At 40.7% G+C, this 20684-nt stretch overlaps 1 protein-coding gene across 2 annotated transcripts in view; it reads right to left on the bottom strand.

Annotated features, from left to right (window-relative positions):
- Positions 1-11493, bottom strand: part of CHFR (checkpoint with forkhead and ring finger domains) — a 28350-nt gene extending 16857 nt beyond the window's left edge. Inside the window, exons 1-4 of one of the 2 annotated variants that reach the window (XM_054219533.1) lie at positions 11425-11493; positions 10808-10958; positions 8544-8643; positions 1457-1566 (exon numbers count right to left, since the gene is read on the bottom strand). In XM_054219533.1, coding sequence (XP_054075508.1) covers positions 1457-1566; positions 8544-8643; positions 10808-10946 — 349 coding nt within the window. In that variant the 5' untranslated portion in view covers positions 10947-10958; positions 11425-11493. The other variant, XM_054219534.1, reaches the window with a different exon arrangement.
- Between the last annotated feature and the right edge of the window lie 9191 nt (positions 11494-20684).

The raw sequence follows: 20684 nt of genomic DNA, 5'->3' as shown, positions 1-20684 counted from the left end.
TTCATCTGTCTGTATAGAAATTAACAATAATTTCATAAAGGAAGTATTTCAGTAGTGAGTATATGCATAACCAGAATTTTTTTAGATTAACAATTCATATGTCTACTACTGTACGAAAATTGTAAATACTCTTGTGTTTTACATTAAATATCATGCTGTACACATATCTAATATTACACCCTCCTATCTCCCAGTACATGCAATTATCTTCACAATAATAGCGGAGCTTGTGAACATACAAAGACTGTCTTTTCACCTTAAAGTTCCACATCAGAGCTATCAAATACATTAATGAGAATTAACATTTTAAATGCCTCTTTCATCTAAAGTCTTTTCCAGAAAGCGAGTGCTCTCTACTAAAATTTAAATATTACACATTTCACAGTTAAATGAAGAACTGCATGCTAACGGACAGAGCAGTTGGCTGGGGCACAACAATATATATGTAAAAACAGAGCTTGCCCATTGCCTTTCTCCCCATTTATCAAAGTTGAGCCCCATCTCTTATTTCATAATAATGAGTAATTACATTCTTTCTGTAAATATTTTCAGTCAGTGTTGGATTTAATGACCCTGTATAACTGAATGAAATGGTATGAAATGAGAAGGTATGAAATGAAAATTCTGCTCAAAAGTCTCAAGAGTTATTATTTCCCAAATCATTTATGAACATCTTTAAGACAGATGCCAACATGGATCATTCATGAAATCTCTTAATAATTTCATTCCATTGCAAAAACCGAGCAATTTACACCTAAACCTCGTCCCCTGACTTCTACCAGTTAACACATGAAAAAACATTATTTCCTGCCTAACAATGGCTTGGCTTATTTACAAACCTTTGAGGAACGACCCCCGTTATTTTTTTTATTTACTTATTAATTTTAAAACCTAATTATGCTATTTCAGTTGCATCATCCTGAAAAGAATTACAGGCATGCAAGGCATGACTCGTCTTTAAGGCCACACAAATATTTTTCCAGGTTTACTACTTCTACTTTCACTCCAGGGCTTTCCCCACCTGCCCCTCATTTTGCCTCTTTCCCCTTCAAAAAAAAAACACCAAAACTAACACAAAACAAAAAGCTTTTGCAGCCTTTCCTTCCGGTGCCAAAAACTGCTTCAACGTGATATATAACATATCACTTACTACCTTTGCAATTTGACTTCTAAAAGAAACACTGGGCATATGATCTGGACCTCATTAGTTACCATTCCACACATTAATTCTTCCAAAACTACTTCTAGGCACATTTCAATTTCAGACAGTTGCCCAGACTTGTTCCTGTAAAAAATGGCACATCCATGACGTCTTCTATAGAGACTTGTTTTTAAACATTAACAAATTATTTGTCTTAAAATTGAGTAATTCTGTTTTAATTGTACTGGTACTTCTTTTCTGTCATGACTCAAAAAAATGACTAAGTATGATTTTTTTTAAATGGCATTTACTTACTGTTCTCTGGCTCATTTTTTCTGTAAACAACATAGATCACATCCCCAGTCTGTAAAGGGTATGTCTGCTTCTTCACCACTTTCAGTTTATTAATTACTGTTCCATTAGTACTGTAAAGAGAAAGAAAAGGTAACTTCGCATAAATGTTTTCATAATTACATAGGAGCGAGCAGGAAGGGAAAACACAAGATACTTTTAATGAAGATACTTTCAATCAAACCACTGGCTCTAAGGAAAAAAAAAATAAAAAAAATAATGCAAGCCAGGATCAAAAAATACCCCCAAACATCCAGAAACAAATAAAAAATTTGTCCCAAAGTCAGAAATGTAGAGCTACTAGGGCTTCAAAGTCATTTGCAGCCACTGGTAAAGAGATGGTAGCTGGCAAATAGATAGACAGACAAAAGATCCCTGACATTTGGGCAATGTCTCAAAATAATTAGATGACTGTTTCTGTACAATAATTTCCACCCTTTAAGTATAAAACAGGAAAGGGTAATAGGAGTTTTATTCAAAAAGATCTAGGTTATGTTTTACAATTAACACTGGGAATCTCCTAAGACATTCTGTGATGAAGGAATTTTTCCTGTACAGTCAGGGATGTTATACAACATTAATTTTTCTCCCCTCTTGCTTCAAACAGTAAAAAAACTAAAATTCTGAGGTTACTTAAACTGTCTGCAGCTCAAAGGTGAGAAGTTAGTATGGTGGAAAAACAGTTATACACAATTAAAAGAGGAGATGGAATGAATTATTTTGATATTGATAAAAGCTCCCAGACTCATGGAAGAAATTAAATTGAGGAAGAGGAAAATGCACAGCATTGCTGATTAATGGCAGTATCTCTGCTCCTTCACTATGGGTGGTGTTTTATAACAGAGTGAAGTTATTCAAGTATTGAATAATTCCAGCTCAGTTGCAATAAGCCTCTTTCAGAGCTGCAGCATTCTAGAATTTCAGACTTCTGCCATTCAAATTCTCAGCAATTAGTACCAAATATAGAAGAACAGAAAATCTGCTTCTTTCCCTCAGCAAAACAAGCTGCTGCATGAAATAACAGCAAACCTCTGCCGCCACCTCCTGGAGGTCACCACTTGTGCCTACACAACACAGCCTTCCTCAAACAGACCACTTTCTCTGTAGAGGAGAGGGATGGTTATTTAGAAATAAGCACCTTCCCTTCTCGTTGTTTGCCTTTTAAAAATCCACCTGGAAAAATCTCTTGTCATTTAGCAAAATGAACAGCGAAATAAAACTAGAACTTCCTACTGTTGACTTTTTTGGACACAAGGTCAAAAGCATTACATTAGAAAGTCAAAAGGAAAAGAAAGCCCTTTAGAATCACTACAGCAAGTCTTTATCAAGGTATGAGTTCTTGCTCCTACCTTTGCAACTGCTTTCACTATCTACATGGTTGAATCAACTAATCCAACATAAATAACAAGATACAAAAAAAATAAAAATGCTACTATAAACATCAAGAAACAAACAAAAATCTTTGGGTGACATTCATATTTGCTCCATTATCTTCAAACTTCTCCTATAAGCAAAACTATCTTAAGCTTGCCATTTATACCTCAGGCATACAGATGTTAAGTAGCCTGAAAGACATAAAGACCAAACAACCAGCAGAACAGAGACATTACTAAAAGAATTACAATGTTTAGCAATTAAGAGGAAAAAAAGAATTCTAGTCAGCCTGTTAGAAACTATACTCATTTTTAACTTAACAATGATGCTAGTGATAATATATTAAAAATATTATGTAAAAGCAAAAATTGCACCTCCTTCAATTGTCAAAGAAACAGCAAAGCTTACAACAATCCCTGAAACCTGTCAGAGGCTCTTTAACAAAACTAGGAAACAACAAATTTGACCTCCTTAGTTTTCCAGAAGGCAAAACAAAGCATGCATCTCCCATCTGCTGTGGTTTAGACCTTCTTTTGTAAGAAAACAGCTAAGGTTTAACATCTACAGACAATTCCTAGTCCCAGTATTTCACTAAACATAGGGAAAAAAATGTCACGACAATGTATTTTATGACTTGCTCTGTCATGACTGCCAAGCACAAGATGGTTATGAGGGACAATAACACAAGTAAGGTATTCTTGGAAAAAGAATAAAAGAAAAATAAATATCACTACACATCTAGCAACCGGTCATACTTGATCTCACAAGGCAAGCTGCAGAAATAGCTACCCAAGACCCTAACTGTCAAATTGACTACAAATAGTCAAATCTTTTCAGTTCTGCACAGTTATACAGACTTCAGTGACAGCTGACTAACAAATTATTTGGCATCCATGAACCCAAATGAAGTAGGAATAAGCTGATACCACTTAACACAGAAAACCATTAAGCTTTTCTTAAACACTTTAGCAAACTGAAATAGTTGTATTTATATCTCAGCCAACAATCAAAGGGGAAAAAATATCCACCTCCCCCAGATAACTGTATTAGTCTTTCATGTCCAGTTGCAGGATTTAGCATGAGGCATTTAGCAGATATAGTAACATATCCTATTAATGTTGTGGGTGTTTTTTAAATAGACACACAGGATAAATTACAGCATTTGTACACTCCTCTGATGTTTCAAATTAAAGCAAGGTCTCCATAAAATAAGCAGAAGGCACAATGAGAATCTCAAATATGAAGGCCAGTCATTAGGAGTAAATATTGAATCGATACCAACTGGCTGTATAATTTTTGAGGTGGTGAAGACAAAATGATACTATTGGATATAAATTGTTTGTGTTTTGAAACAATGTCACAAAAGGTCCCAATGCCACTTTTCTAAAGAGTGGAAGAAAAAAAAGTCAGGCCTTGACTCAATTCCGATGTGGCTGATGACTCCACAGTTTGATCAATGAATGTACGTTACCTTTACTTCCCAATCCCGACCATTGGGCAGAACTGATGTGGACAGCTACATTTCCCTCAGAACAAGCTTGCTTTTGAAGTAGGTGAACAGTCTATGTGTTGCAACATACCTTGGTTATCCTTCTGAGAAAATGCCAGTCTGTTACTTTTTAGTAATTACTAGTGTCCATCCAGGAAAACAATGTAAAGCTATGGTAAAGCTTCTGGGCTAATAGTTTTACTAGTTATCTGCTATTTAAATACATATTACCCTGAATATGCTGTAAACTGAAATGAGTTTTGAATTCCATTAAGCTAGAGAATCTCTTCTGTACTGTGTCAGTCTCCATTCTTCTAATGTTTACAGAAATAGTTTTGACTTGCAGGGTGTGGAGAATTTAGTAGCAGACAGACCACCAGCGTCAGCTGAAGATCAGCCTCTGATTTACCCACAGAAAGGGAATATCTGCTTGCCTATCACATGAGTATCAGCCTTGTGTAGTTTCCTGCTCTGAAACATCACTTAGTACTTAGAATCCCTAAAAGAATAATCCTAGAAGACAACAAGAGGAGGTCTTTAAAAAAAAATTAACTTGGTTGACTTTAAAATTTACTTTTCAAAATGAAGAATCTTACAATTGTTTTTACTTAGGGCAAGTCAACTACTGCCTCCACTCTGTTGGGACAGCTTGTATTATTTGTTTTCTTTCAAGCAGCATAAAGCAACTAGTACATGGTTTGGAAAGTAAAGCAAAAACATATCCCAAAAAAGGGTGGGGTCTGTGAATATTTTATTGTACTATTTGCAAACCCTTGGCTTTTGTTACTTGCAAACTTCTATTTACTCAATTTTGAGTTCTCTACATGTTTTCTTTCACCTGTGAATTTATGGTTATTTTTTCCAAAGTAGATCCAAGAACTCATTATGCTACCAGGGAGATAAAAACCAATGTTGGCTGTTTGATGATATTCTTTGGGTTAGCTACAACACAGAAACAAGGTCCACTCAGTTTAACTGTCCCACACTAACCGCCTCCTTCAATGCATTCCTCTTCACCAGAAAAATCTGAGCTTGACCACAGCAATGTTTCCAAACTATTTTCCACTTCAGAGAAGAAAAAGCTGACGTTGCAGTATTTTTCTGGGACTCTGGGAATCTGTACTGCCAATTCAAACATTCAAAAAAATCTTTTTTCAGCCTGCTTGATTTTATGGAGCTCATCTGATATTTGGCAGAAACATTGGAAGACACAATAAAAGACAGTCTTCTGCAAGTAGTCAGATCAACCCATTTAGACCCTTGATTCAGCAAATGGTAACAAGCCCCACCTTTCCATGAATATATCATATAGAAAATTAACTTTAATTTGGCTTTGCTAGTTTTCTGCTGTCTGCACCTTCTGCCTCAGGGGGAGGGGGAGTGTGCGTGTGTAGGAGAAAAAAAAAAAGCAGGAATGTTTGTGCATCATTTACAATTCCTTTAGCTTGTATTATCATGATATTGGTCTAAACTAATTCTACCAGCTACATGCAACTGAAACTAGGGACAGTTTCTCACGCTTAGATTTACAGCTATGCTCTGAGACTACCATGATAGGCAAACGTGGCTTGATCTGTTGTTTGAAATGTCTTGAAATTTGGGATGGCATTGGAGAATGACAATTATAAGCCATTTCCTAGACATCCTAGCTAGGCCTCATATTTTTTCTGCAAAACTGAGCATTCCATCCCACAGCTTCTGGGAGTATAAGGCCTCAAAGGATCTATGCAGGGAGTTACCCTGGTTATTTTCCCTAGCTACAACCTAGAAATGGGGAGGAAATACACCCGCATCGAGCTTGTGGATGACATCAAAGCAGGGGCAGAGCTGGGCTGCCATTCAGAGGCACTTAGGGAACAAGCTAGAGGAATGGGCTGATGGGAACATCATGACATTCAACAAGAACAAACCCTAAGTCTGGCACCTGGGGTGAAATAACCACCTGCGACAGCATAGGCTAGAGACCAACCGGCAAGGGTTTTTGGTGGATCTTATGAATAAGCATAAGATCATACACCTTGGACTTATGCCTAGGCATAAGTCAGCAGCATGCCCTGGCAGCGATGAAGGCCTACAGCACACTTGGCTGTATTAACATGGGTGTAGTCAGAAACTCTAGTGAAGTGATTATTATTTTCCTTTACTTGGAACTCATTAGTCCACATCTAAAATATTACATTTGGGGTCACCTAGTAGTCTTGGAAGGTCTTGATAAACTTGAGCAAGTCAGTGGATAGCCACTGTCACAGCCAGAGGGCTGGAGCACAAGACTCATAAGCTACGGGGCTAGGGGAACCAGGCTTGTTTTGCCTGGGAGAAGAAGTACGATAAGGAAGTTAACAAGACAGAGAAAAGTTCTTTGCTGAGGTGACAAAGGTCATAAATTGAAACATGGAAGACGCAAACAGGATGCAAGGGGGGAAAAAAAGAAAAAAAAAAATCACTATGAGCATAATTATGGTCTGGAATAAGGGCCCTGAGAGGCTACAGAATATCTGTCCTTGGAGGTTTTCATGACCAGACTAGAGAAAGCCTAAACAACCTAGTCCAAATCCAGTGGTGGCCCATCTTTGACAGAGTTTGAACTAAGCGACCTCCTGAGCTCTCCTCCAACCTGAATAATTCTAGATGTTCTGTTCTACTCAAGGAAATAAAGAGAAATGCATAGCCCAAGTAAATCTCTGGAAGTGAGTTCCTCACCCTGAAAAGACTCCTTTTAATAGCAACATAGCTACTAATTGATCAAGAGACAGAAAAGGAACGGACTTGAAAAAATTCTACTGCAAGAAATACATCAACTAGAGCTCATACATTCTGCCAGTGCCCACCCAAAATGTGCATGCCATTCAATTAGATAGTTCAAAGGTTTTTCAGAATATTCTTGGAGGGATTTTTGTCAACAGCTCAGCAGGTATTTGATACTAACCCTGAGCTACCAGAACAATATATTTAATTGCATTCTAGGATGCTGGAGCAGGGATTCAGCATGATACCCTTCATAACCTCAAATGTGAAATTTCCTCTTCACTTATGTACATCAATATATTTTGAAGTGTTGTCTTTGGGTAAAATACCTTCCAGACATGAAAAATGGGGGGAGCTGGCAGAAAAGTTTCTTTACTGACTGCAATAACCTGGCAGAAAAATAATGTCGTTTACAGAAGCATTTTCAAATGTCACAGGTTCTTGAAATGTAATAAACCAGAAGCTTTCTGCAATCTTAGAAAAAAATTTTTGTCAAAAATGAAGCAGATGAGAATTTGAAGAGGGTTACAATCTCCTCCTAACACCGTTCCATTCAAATTCCTGTCTCAAATTCTATAAGGGAGATTAGAAAACAAACTAAAGTCCATTGGAAAACACCCGCAACCCCTGCAGTGCTATTTGTATTCCCACAGTAGCCTTAGAACTCTACAGGAAATAGCCTCACCAGTACAGCAAGTTCACTGGCCTTCAGTGTATGACGAAGTGTGTAATTAACTTTTAGTATATAAAGTAGTTCCACTAAATTGTTAGCTTTTTAACAGTAGCTACAGTGAGGTATGTGCTTAAATCTTTCCACATTAAGGGCCTTAGTTCTCACACCCCTAACTTAACACAGAAACACCCAGAAGAGAAAATAATCATTCTGGTTAAACAAAAGAAAACAAAACTAAAATATCAAAAGTAGAAATTTAGCAAACATCTTTTATGATTAAATTGGATTGAATAGGCTCCAATCTCCATCTGACATGCGCACCACAACTGCTAGGCTACTACAGTATCTATGGTATGCAGACTACTGATATTTTGAATACCAGAAAAATGCATAACAAGTACAGATTTTTACTCCACGTCTATTTATGGTCCGAGATCATCACTGCAGGTATTTTCTTCCCTACACAAGTGTCTGAAGAGAGGCACGCTCTTAAGAATGCCGGCATAATTTTTTTCACAAGTCTAAAGAAATATGCTACAGAACTATTACATTAACAGTATTTTTCATCCAGTAGATTATGAATTCCTTTGCAGAGAAAAAAAAAATATATAGAAAGAGCCGAAAAACCTCCAAACCTAGATGTAAAAGCAGGAGAAAAAAAAAGAAACAAATAAAGAGAAGGATTTATTATTGGTACCTCAAGCAATACACAAGATTTTACTTCACAGACTAAAAAGAAAATAAGAGTAAAAGTTCACAGAAGAACAAACCTTGTATCTTCCAATGACACTTGACCAGATTCTTCATCCACTATGATTTTACAGTGATCTCCAGACACTAACTTGTTGCCAGGGAAAGATAAGTCACAACCTTAAAAAGAGAGCAGATTTTCCAGTGTGCTTAAAAATACACATTACACAGACAGATCAGCATTCTACATGGCTATAAATGCACAACAAACTGACTCATGTACATCTGCAATAGTTCAAAACTTCTACTGGCATACAGGCAGCAATACAGTCTAGTATGCAAAACATAAATACAAGCAGTGAGATAGCTCCATGGGCTGCTATAAGCCTATTTCAACCATTTCAAGATGTTTTAGTTCCCTTTCTGCCCATTCCCCCCACCCCCCAATCCTAGTCCTTACAGATGGAAATCAAATCCCAGTTACTCTGTTCTAGATTGGCACAGAGATAATTTCACACATATTTGAAGCGTTCAATCTAAATTCTAGAGGCATACACCACAGAGCAACCAGCTCTTTTTGGGGGTTCGACTAGATGACCTTTAAAGGTTCCTTCCAACTCAACACATTCTATGATTCTGTGATTCTTTCTACACATCATTGCAACACAGTTTCATTGGATTTAACTTCTGCTTCATCACAGTATATGGGGAGGAAGTAGAAGGAATTAACAGCTGATGAATATGAGAATATCACCCTTCTATGTTAAAGTATTTTTCTTCTATTTCTTTTTAAATAGGAAAAGTTTCCTCAGCTCTGTTGACAGTGCTATTACATTAATAAAGCTGAAGGGAGATCAAGAATCCAGGACTAAGATTCAGGGATAAGCAGAAGTGTAACGACAATGTTGACATGACCGAAACCTTCCTACCTGCGACTCCAGGGCTCTGAGCAAATTTAGTATTTTTACTTCCTTTTAACATTGAATGTTCAAGGCAATGCTCAAGGTTCCCTGTCTAAGACACTAATCTGTCTCACAAATGACTCAAAGTACTTGTTTACACAGAAGTTATAATTAACAAACATGATTCACTTCCACCCATTCATGCTTTCGGTGCACTGTATCTCAGCCTGCAAGAGCAATGTATCCAGAAGTAATAGCCACTACATATGTTGGTGACAATTTATCACTAGTCTACTCCTGATACTCAAGGAACAATCAACAGCTAGAGAGTTAACCGTTGCCACACAACTTGTGATGCTAGCAAGTGTACTGAAAGTAAGTAGACTACATTTTATTCAGGAGCATGCCAACATTTCCATTCTATTCTATGGAGTTGGACTTTCACATGAGAGCAGGAAGGATGAAATGCTCTAAACAAGCATTTCTAGTGCTCCTGAAGATTTTCTGAATAATATTTATGACCCAAAGCTTGGTATTCTTGTGACCACTTATTTTATTAATGCATTAGCAAACAGTTATGGAAGCAAAAGAACACACACAAAAAATTATCTTTTTCTGCAAGATAACCCCCAACTAGACCGCAATTTGAAGAATTCACCTACAGCTTAGATAATGACAAGCAATCTAAATGTATGTTAACAAATGGACACAGGCAAAACGTTTTTCCTACAATGCATTATCTGAATTTCTCATAGAGCTTTAACATCTGGTGTTTGTTCGAGACTATTTACAGAATGTTACCAGTCAGTCAAATACCTTGAACTGATGAACAGGAAACTGAAAATCAGCGCTGTCATGGCAGAGTAAAAAAAAAATGAAACACTGCAATGATTGTTTTAAATAGAGTAAGCATTAAATCCTTTAAAATAAAGGCAAGCAGTAATAGCCCTAGACTCTGAGAATAAAGCCTTCAAATACACTCTCAGAGAAACTTTCAGCATTTGTTAGCAATCTTTACATGGCCAGAAGAATTAAGGGCTTTTATGTGGGCATTTGCTTTTCTGTGAAGCACAAGCATTTTGCATTGCAGTTCCAACTTATTTAACCACAGAAACAAAATGAGAACATAAACAGGACTGACACACAGAAACCCTTCTGAATCAACAATTGTTTTTTCTTATTTGTACAAACTGTCACAGACAACTTAAAACGCATATTCACTTTTAAACACGCACAAGTTGGTAAAAAAGGTCAGTGTAAAACTTCCTCATCACACAGAGCCAAGAGGTAAATCAGGCACAAGGGATGGTCTGGCAAACACATCCAACAGCTGAAACCACCAAACCCAACTAGTTTCAGTCCACCTTCCACTGTTTTAAAGGCCAGGAGAGGGGACCGCTGCTGTCCCCCGAACCCCGCCCTACGCCGTGTCCCTGTCCCACCTTTCTTCCGACCAATTGTCCACTCTCTTTTCAGCAGCAGGACGTGCGGCTCTGCCTCATCAGCACCCAGCCGGATCAGCTTCCCCCAGGGCTGCTGCTGCCGCCGCTGGCTCTGCTCGCCTCCTTCCGACTGCTCCATTTGGATTCACATCTGACAAAAACAAACAAAGCGAACCCAAACCCCACCGTCACACAGCACCCGGGGGGCGGGGGGGGAAAGAGTGCTCCCTCGGGGCCGGCAGCCGCCCCCCCACCGCCTCCCGGGGGCCGGGCCCTGCGCGCCGCAGCCCCTCACACCCCCGGGGGCTCCCCCGGCCCCTGCCCTGCCCGCTTCCTTTTGTGTGGAGCTGGGCTGGGAAGCCCTCCCCCTAGGCCACTCGGCCCCCCGCCGCCTGCCCACCCCTTTCCCTTCGCCCCCACCCCACAGGGCCTGAGGGGGAGCGAGCCGGGGCGGCCTCCCTCCTTCCCTTCCTCCCCTCCCTCCGCTCACTTCTCTCCCCAACTTTCCGCCTCCAGCTCGCCCCGCTCCCCCGGCGCCGAGGGGCGGGCAGGGGGTGCGGCGCCCCCCGCTCCCCCCCGACGGCCCGCCGCCCCCTCGCCGCGGCGCCGGCCCTTACACCCCGTCCCGCGGCCCAGGCGGCTCCTGTCAACAGACATTGCCGATCAGCTGATCAGGGCGGGGCGGGGCCAGACCTGCCATTGGAGGCGGTGCACGGCGGGAGGGGCGGGCCTTCCGGCCACCGCCACAGAGCCCGGCGAGCTAGAGCGTCGCGCTTTCCGCCATAGCCAGGCTGGAGCGCCGGGGCGGACATCTTGGGTGTGGGCCGGCTAGCAGGCGGGACAGGGCTCTCGCCGCCATCTTTGTTGCGGGCGGATCGAGGGCCTCGCAGCGAGCTACGTGTGCCGGCAGCCGGGGGAGCTCTCTTAGTCGGCCCCATACAGTGAAAAATACTCGTAGTTTTAACTCTTCGGTGTTGAGGAGTTATTAGTTTAGCAGTAACCGTTAAATAAAAACATACTTGCTGTTCCAGGGGCATGCTGTGGAAAGAAAGTTCACGCTGAGGCAGTTGGTGCGCGTTGGTGGGGGTTCGCGCCCGGAGGGGGCAGCCCCAGTTCTCATCAGGAGGCTCTTACAAACCAGAACCTTCAGTTATCGGGGACAAGAGCAAGCAGCAGAGCTTTCTGCACCTTAAGAAGCATCACTTTGCTCTTTGTTGCCCCACCGACCACCTCATTTCAGTGCCCTCTTCTACAGTTGTTGGAAAATAGCTAAAAAAAAAAAAAGAAGATGCCAAACAGCGACAAAACCCCACAAACGGATCAGGAAGTGGCAGATCTCCTCAATTCCTCAACAGCAGCCCTATCTCCGGCAGCCTTGCCGGGCCTGTGCTCCCCAGCCCATCACACCAAGCCTGCCTCTGTGGGGCCATCACCTTCATCCTCCTTTCCCCAAATCCCCACCATGTCTTCCCACCGTCTCCATCCCACTGGGAGCCACCTCAGAGAGCTAAAATGACCAAAACCAAATCGATTCCCTCGGTTGCTTACATCTACTCCCACCTTAGGCCAGTCTGGGGTCCGGCGGAGCGGCACCATCTCTCCCCACCACGCACTCCATGCCGCCTTCGCCTGCTGGCCCCACAGCCGGGCTACCTCAGGCAGTTGCCCCTCGCGTCTGCCTGGTTTCCAGCCGGCAGCTGCCGTTCTCCTGCTGCCAGACCCATCCAAATAGTTGGAGCTTTTTCCTCACGGTTTGCTGAAAGACTTCTTATGCATCAGTCTTTCTTCCCTTGATCTGTCCATTGGAGAATCCCACAACCTAACCCAAATCAGCTAATACAAGCCAGCTCCTTCAAAGGCTACCAAAAAGCCAGTACCTGAAATTTGATGGTCCCTTCCCCCTTTGTGTGAAACGTGATCACTGCTACCCGCTTGTTGGTCTGCTTGTTTCTCTATATTGGTTTTGTTGTTTTCGTGGGACATTTGTACCACCACAATCTTTTTAGGCCAATTAGAACCCCATTTCAAGTGCCTTCTTAGGCAAATGAATTGTAGTCCTTTTGCACAACATCAGTAGCAATGTTCTTAGTTGTGAATTACTGTATCACATTCATCTGAAGGACTCAAGTAGTTTTATGTTCATCAAAACAGAGGAGGAAGAAGCTGAGCTATCCTGCATCTCCCTGCTCGTTGCTGGTTAGCTTCTTAAATTAGTCATATAACATGGACAGAGGCAGCGAACCTCTTTTTTTTTCCCCTTCACTCGAATGATTTTGAAGTTTGGATTAAATCAGAAGGCATGAAAACAGAAACAAAACACTGAAACCAAAACCATTTGCAATTCTTTGCTTTGATACTCCTACTTGGTTCACAGGCTCGAGCTCTCAGATTTTGCTTTTATCTTAACCTTTCCTGGAAACCCTGGAGATCCCCTCATGAATCTCGCAGCAATATCAGCCTGTGCAAGAGAGCTGCATGGGACTACTGATACAAGCAAAATTATTCAAATACAAAAGTGTTTCGGATCTGCAGTTTTAGCTGATACCTAATGAACAGTATTGCTTCACAGTTCTCAGTCCGTGGGCCCCAGTTCAGGAGAAAATGTAAGCACACGTGTTAAGTCAAAATTGATGCACACACTTAAGAGCTTTGCGCTATTGTCCTTAGTCTGTAAGTCTTCCCTTAATAATAATACAACCAAAAAATGGTTCTTCGAGGCCTGACTGCCTGCATTCCTCCAAAAGCATTTGTCTGTAAAATACCCTGCTTATTTTCAACTTTGTCCTCACTGAGGACAAGTGCCTTTTATACATTTGAAGAGAGGCACATCAGCAGAAGTTACAATCGCTCGAAAGCATTGTCATGGTGCTTCATTTTTATTACTGCTCACAGTGACTAGTAATTGTTATCTCTGAGTGGCAGAGGAAAATACCAGCACATGGGAGATGCAGCTAAAAGCCCAACAACCAAATCTTTTGTGTAAACCATACATTAGACGAGGGAGGAAGTTGTTTTGTTATATTGTGGCATTGAGAAAACATATTTTCCAAATATTCCTGCCAAGAGATCCCTCTGCAATCACACCAAGGAATTACTGCACCTCAGTGATAGCATAGTGCAAGCAAACGATTGGTTCAGCTCTTGCAGCTCTCCCATAGTATCCATGTAAAAAGACAGCAAGTGAAACATACAGCTAGCTTAACGAGTCCTGTGTGGATAGGAGACTCAATTAAAATTAAATTATACAACAAATTAGGTTTTAAATGCTGCGCTGCTTAGCCAGCCAGACAAATAATAATTAGAGATGTACTGATCTGCTGCTATGTGCAGTTGAACAGCAGACTGCTGTAACTGCTTTCAGTGTACACTGACGACATTTCCCTCCCAGCTCGGGGTAGTTTTATATGATGCTCCAAGTAAGCCATCCCTCAACAGGCCTGTTTTTCACTTGTCACCCTCCTGAGTTAGGCAGAACGGACAGGATCTTTTTCTAGAGTCCGTCTTTCCCGTCTGATCCATCAAATAATATTTTTTTTAGCAATGTACCTCCCTCTCTTCTTTTTTCTAGAACCCAGGTCATTTTAGATGGAATTAATTTTCAGGCTCTGAATTGTGTGGGTATACATATATTAGATTCAGGAGAAAAAACCGCTACAAATATAGCTTTTTTTTTTTTTCCCCTACCTATAGTGGTACACATAGCAGCAGTTTCAAAATACTCCATGATGCATAGATGCATACAAGCCAGAAACTGCCACCTCCGATACTGGTTCTAGCAAAAGAAATTTAGGAGTTCCTGATAAAGACCAACATAGAAATCAGTCCAATTGAAAAGGACCTGAAGGCAGCTACTCAAATCCTGCTGTAAAATTTCAAATGTATTTGTGTTGCATTAACGTCTGGAGCCCTCTATCACCTTGTGATAAATAACATTCAGAAACACTGATGCTGTTTAATTTTCTCTGCAATTTTTTTCATGTCTGGTGAAAGTTAATATTAAATGCTTAACATCAGATCCGGCAGATGCAACATGGAAAACACGTTTCATGATTAAACTAATAATTGTGTGTTCTGCATGGAAAAGAAAGTATTTAAAGATCATCCTAAGCCAGCAAGAGTAATGTTATCATACAGCCATCTTCAGTTGTGGTTTTCTACTGCTGGCAGCTTGTCTGTGGGTAAGGGAAAACAACTTTGTAGTGCAAAAGAAAACATGCCAAGGACAGCCTTTTAGTCAAGCATTTTTCCAGATACTGATGGCCTGGTCCTGCAGATAATCGATGTTCCTGCCATGCTGTAAATGAGAGTGGACTATTAACACGAGGGGTTTTCTGAATCAGGCGGCCAGCCCCAGATCTCTTCCTTATTATGTGGTAGAGAAAGGAAGACAGCCAGAGACATCATATGGGAAAGCAACAGGAAAAGGATCATTTATGTCCTTTTTCTTATGCTGTTTATCCAGACACCCACTACTGACCACTGCTAGTGTTTGGGAAACCTTTAATCTAGGGGAAACTAGCATGGCAGTTCCTGTGTTGTGACTCTCTGGCCTTACTAGTCCACTGCAAAGCCTTTGAATTACCCACGAGTTACAAGGTTAAGCAGCAATGAGTTTGAGTTTAAGTATGTCAAAAGGAAGGACTCCCTGGGAAATGCAAAGGACCTTCCAGGAAAACAAATAAAACCAACACACCAAAATCATGCACACAGGAGCTAATGAAACAATGCAGTTGCCAGGAAGAAGGTCCGGTCGGCAGGGACCATGACTGAGCTTTGCTGCTGGGGCAGAAGGAGCAATGACGAGACTGCTCTGTGCCCAGCTGACAAACATAGATCAGAAATAATGCAATTATTATTCACACTTCAGAGGTTAGCTTCACTGGATGCAGCACTGATAGATAACATTCCCACTTCTCTTTGAAACCCCTTTGTAAATGCAGCCAGGTATTTCACGATGAGACCTAGCAAACAATAATAATTTTAAAACCTTGTTGACATTTCTTTTTAGAAACCACTAACATCCAGTTATTTAGTTACATTCAAATAGAATTTTAAAGCTGTGTAAATACACATTTGGCATTGTTTACATCCTCCTTTTCTTGCAGTCTGGAGGGGAAAAGCAGTTTAAATTTTTGCCTTTGGCATTTTTCACTTTCTGAGCATCAAACTCTGTAGCTAGCTGGCAAGCCCAGCACATGGTCATTTCTGCCTAAGAAAGCAAAGAATTCCACTTGATTAGCAAAATGGAAGTATTTCTAATAGCCTTAGGCTTTCTAAGACATGGTTTTGTTCTGTTTTGTAAATCCAGGCACAGCCCTACAGTAAGGTCTTTCCCCATTTTACCTGGCATGAGCCCACCCTAGCCATGAGAATAAGAAAGTATACTAATTCTTACTGATATATTGGACCAGGTTGAAATGGAGCCTTTTAATGGTTCTTCTTGTCATTTATAGGTGACATTCCAAGTTTTCTTTTTGATTGTTTAATTCATGTCAGAGAAATTCTCCAGCACTTCCCCAGTCACAATCTTAGATTGACATGTTTAGTCTGAGGAAGAAGAAAAAAATTGCATGTATTATCTCAGGATGAAAAACTGCCTACAGAAAAATTACATGAATATTTCTGCGAAGACTCCCTCTCCATAGATAATTGGGAAAATTTTCAGTCTAGTTAAAACGATTGCATCAAAGGGGATTTTTAAAATATTTCCTTTCTTTAAGTGTTTTCAAACATATTTCCTCCAGGGGGTGCCAAATTAACACCACTGGAAAGTAAAAATGTATAAATTACCCACATCAAGGACATAACAACTGTCCATACTGTACATTTCACCGTACCTTGCGAGTGATGCACCCCTCCAGCCTGAGCCAAAGGCACCAGTCTTTAGAGTGAAATTTCTCAGCCGTTCACTTGTGAGCCTCTCTTGAAGTCAGAAACAGTGCCAACTAGTCCTGCAATTAATGTCATGCACATTCCCTGCCGAGTTCAGACAGGACACATCCCTCAGAAAAGAGCTTTAAGTGCGACTGAGAAATACATCCATCTCAGCCTTTCAAAGAGAGAGAACTTGGGGAGGGGAGAAGTTACAAATGCAGTGACAGCTGGATGTAGCTTCAACCAGCTTATGAATAAGGGCAGAAACCTGGACACAAGAACTAAAATGACTCAGAAAAAGCTGAAGGAAAGATGGTCAGGAGTGTCATCAGGTTTTCTACAGGTCTGCAGGGAATGTCAGCCCCAAGTACGATGTCTGTAAATGTCATTAAAGCAGAGGAGAAGTTTCACTGGCTCAGAAAATAGAGATCTATCACTTAAAACAGAAACCTTGCTTTGAACAAGCAACCACTTTATTCTTCGAGAAGTCTATTTACTACATGAGAAAATCGATCTAATCACTGTTTCCAGACAAAGGAGCAAGAGAAAAATAAATTGTTGAGAAGTAATATAATAATACATATACCTTTTCCACATTTCACTGCTCATGTTTTTCTTTCATCTACACAGCAGTTAAAATAATCACACAGTCCAGATATTCTGGATCCTTCACCCACCACATCAGAAATATTACTGAAAGAGTGCCTGGTTATCTTCTACTTGACAGTAAAATCTCTGCTGGATGATAATTTAAGTAGAAATCTCCAATGCTAAAACACAAACTCCCCAATATATACTTACTTTGTCCTCTCATTTTAAAATGCAAGTTTACTTCTCTTACTTTAAGATTAGCAATGAAAGCCAACACTAGCAGGGAAAACGGTATAATTAATCCATAACATCATGTAAGTGTGGACATTGTTCGAATGAAAAAACCCTAAATATTATATTAATCCATTATTAGGGCAATCTCAGATCCAGGGCTATCAGTTAATGCTGTATTGAGATGCAGAAGGCATGCTCGTTATTCCAAAAAATCACCTCACTGAATTTTCAGCTGCATATACCAGTGGAGCACCATTGCAGTCGCTGATAAGCAGCTTTGCATCAGCTGAGAATATGAGCACTTGTCTAAACCAGGCGAAGCTTCGGATTGCTGTGGAAGCACAATGAATTCATGAACCAAAACCTTGAGTGCTGGGAGTGGTTTCTGTGAGCACGTAGGGAGCTGTAGCAATGGGCTCCAGAGGGAAGACTTCCCTAGTCTTCCTCCTGGACAGTAGGTGCTGAAAGTTTTCAGCTCTTCTTGGGGATGGAGAGCACGCTTTGGTGGAGTTCAGGGGGAAGCAGCTCACCCATCCAGGTACTCTGCCCCTCTCAGCTGAACATCTTTGTAATGGGTTGTACGTTTGCTGTACAGCAGCCCCAGGAAATACTGTCCCTGGCACAAGGGGGGCAAATCCCTTTTCAAGCCGGATATGGAGAAAAGGAATGTAGGGGCAGAAAAGGTAACAGAAGGAAATGGGAGTGATAGTTATTTTTATTTTACATATTGTACAGTGTAGTGATCTGTAAATTGTCTGGTGTAGGCATTGAACTAGAGACAAGTAGATAGGAACTAGCTATCACCTGCAGTACATACCCTGGAAGTCTAGTCGTTGTTTTTGTAAATGATAGCACACCCTAAATTGCATCATCTTCAGACTAGACACTGGGATTAATGGAACATTTTATCTTGTTCCTTGCTTTCTCTCAATGCTATAGTCTAGACACACGTTGTTATTTTTATTTTGCATTACCTTTGGAGATGCAGGCTTGCACACTAACCTGGTTTACACTGAATTTCCTCCTGAGAAAGGGAAGAGTCTGTCTTCTCATCCTGTGCAAAAACAAAAGGTCCCATTAGATGTTGTCTGGCTTATTATTGGCAGGGAGTTAGATCCATTGACACTGGGGGATGGGGCAGCATTTTTTATTTTTTATTTGATTTCTTAAAAATCCCTGCTGTGGATATTAAGAGGAAATCGCCCATAATTCAGGAGCAGTAGTTCTGATGGACAGTGAGATGGAAGGTTTCATATTAAAGCCTTAGGAGGCCAAAAAGAAAATTGAAAATCTGGAAGTATCGGCTGATGGGCTCTATACTTTCATTATAAAGAACACCAAGCTCTATAAACCTCTTGGTGGGAGGGATAAAAGTAGAATCAAAACAATGACCTTGAGATTGGTCTCAGGCTAGGGAACAGTAGGCTTACAACAGATGCCAAGTAAAGGAGAGGAAGAGGAAATGCAAGTCAGATGTCATCTTCAACTTGGACCTCGTTCTGGGCCCTTCTGGTCAAAAAATGTCCACATTTTTAGTTTTTTCCTGTATAACAAAACATATATGTAATCTTTTTTCTCCATCCATGCAGCTGGAACTCTTAACTGGGTTCTCTTCACTTTGCATCTCCACTGCTGCATTATTTTCTCCTCTGTTTTTGTCATTTGATGTCTCACTCCATTCTTTTCCTAGCCGGTGCTCTGCTTTGACCAGATCACTTTCTATTTACATTCCTCCTTTGATTTACCATTCTCTATTGCGGCAAGGAAAAAGGTATTAGATTCATTTCCAAGACCTGTTTTGACCAATGTCCATCCAGCCTATCATCATAAATTCACTTTTAGGAGTCAGAGCTCACCTCTGATTAGCCACATTGCCAGTCTGTATCACCTCTTTGTTACATTTTCTGACAACTAACAAATGCTTTTTTGTCCCGAAACTGCCATTCCTCCATTCAAGGAATGTTCTGTAACAGCTACAGAAATAAGTTAATCATCATCCTTCAAAGCTTTTTTTTTTTTTTTCCTGTGATACCTACAAAAGCACCTGTCACCAGGTGACTAGATGGCATGCCCAGACCATAGGCTAATACCCTAACTTTATCTTATCATATTGTTTTCTCATACTGTTCCATCTGCCTATCCCTGATACCCACTTGTTATCTCTTGTCACATGCTTGGCTTGAGTGATATTTGGCATATAGGCCCTCTTCCTGTTTCACACGTGTGCTGAACCCGTCTATAGTAGGGACCTGGTCAATACTTGCAGCATGTAGGGACATGTATGGACTATAGCAGTGCAAACAATTAACACCAGTCTTTCCTCACTTCTAAGCTGAAGGATATTGTTCTCCTCCAGTTCACCAACACAAAGTGATGAGTGGGAGAAGATGCAATACTCTGCTGTTGTATAAATAATGGCACTAGAAAGGCTAAAGAGCTCAGCCTGCTGCCGTAAGGATGCTGTTGCTTACTAATAACAGTCAGCGAGGAGAGAGGGTTTGATGGGTTCTAAAGAAGTAACGGTTCTCATGGCATGGTGCATAAAGTGATGCAGGGAGAAAGTTGATTTATGCGTGGACTTTATCCCACATTTCCTCCTACGCCTGATCTCAATCTAAAGAAATAATATTGTAGACACGTATTTGGGCTATGCTTAGAGAAGCCAAAAAAGCATATATCATTTTATAGCTAAAGCTCAGGAGGAAACCGGTTATGATTTATAGGTGTGTTGGAACACCCACAGCTCAGCATCCAAAGCCACTGAGATAGCGGGACAACATGGGTATTGGTACCCCATCACCATGTATTTTTTCGTATGTGAACACTGGTTGCTTAAACACCCTGCATTCGAGTTTGACAGACTGTAAAGCACTGAAAGTCACAATATCCCCAAAACAGTGGCCTTGATGTTACTCATTTTATGGCATTCTCATCTTTTACAGCAGTGTATATGTGGAGAAGTAATGGTTCAAGAGATCACCTAAATCATTGGTTTCCAGTTTATGGTCTGCAGAGCTTGGCAAGCCCATGGAAAACTTCTAAAAAGTCTGCAAAAAGTGATTGAGGATAAGCAAATTCATATGTGCCAGACAACACTCTACATATGTGAAATTCCTAAAGGAATCTGCACTACTGCTGGAAATTTTTTTAGGGGTCCACAAATCAAAAAAGGTTGAAA

This window comes from Rissa tridactyla, chromosome 13, assembly GCF_028500815.1.
Source record: "Rissa tridactyla isolate bRisTri1 chromosome 13, bRisTri1.patW.cur.20221130, whole genome shotgun sequence".
In the NCBI taxonomy this organism is placed as follows: Eukaryota; Metazoa; Chordata; class Aves; order Charadriiformes; family Laridae; genus Rissa; species Rissa tridactyla.
This window is presented reverse-complemented; position numbering and strand designations above follow the sequence as displayed.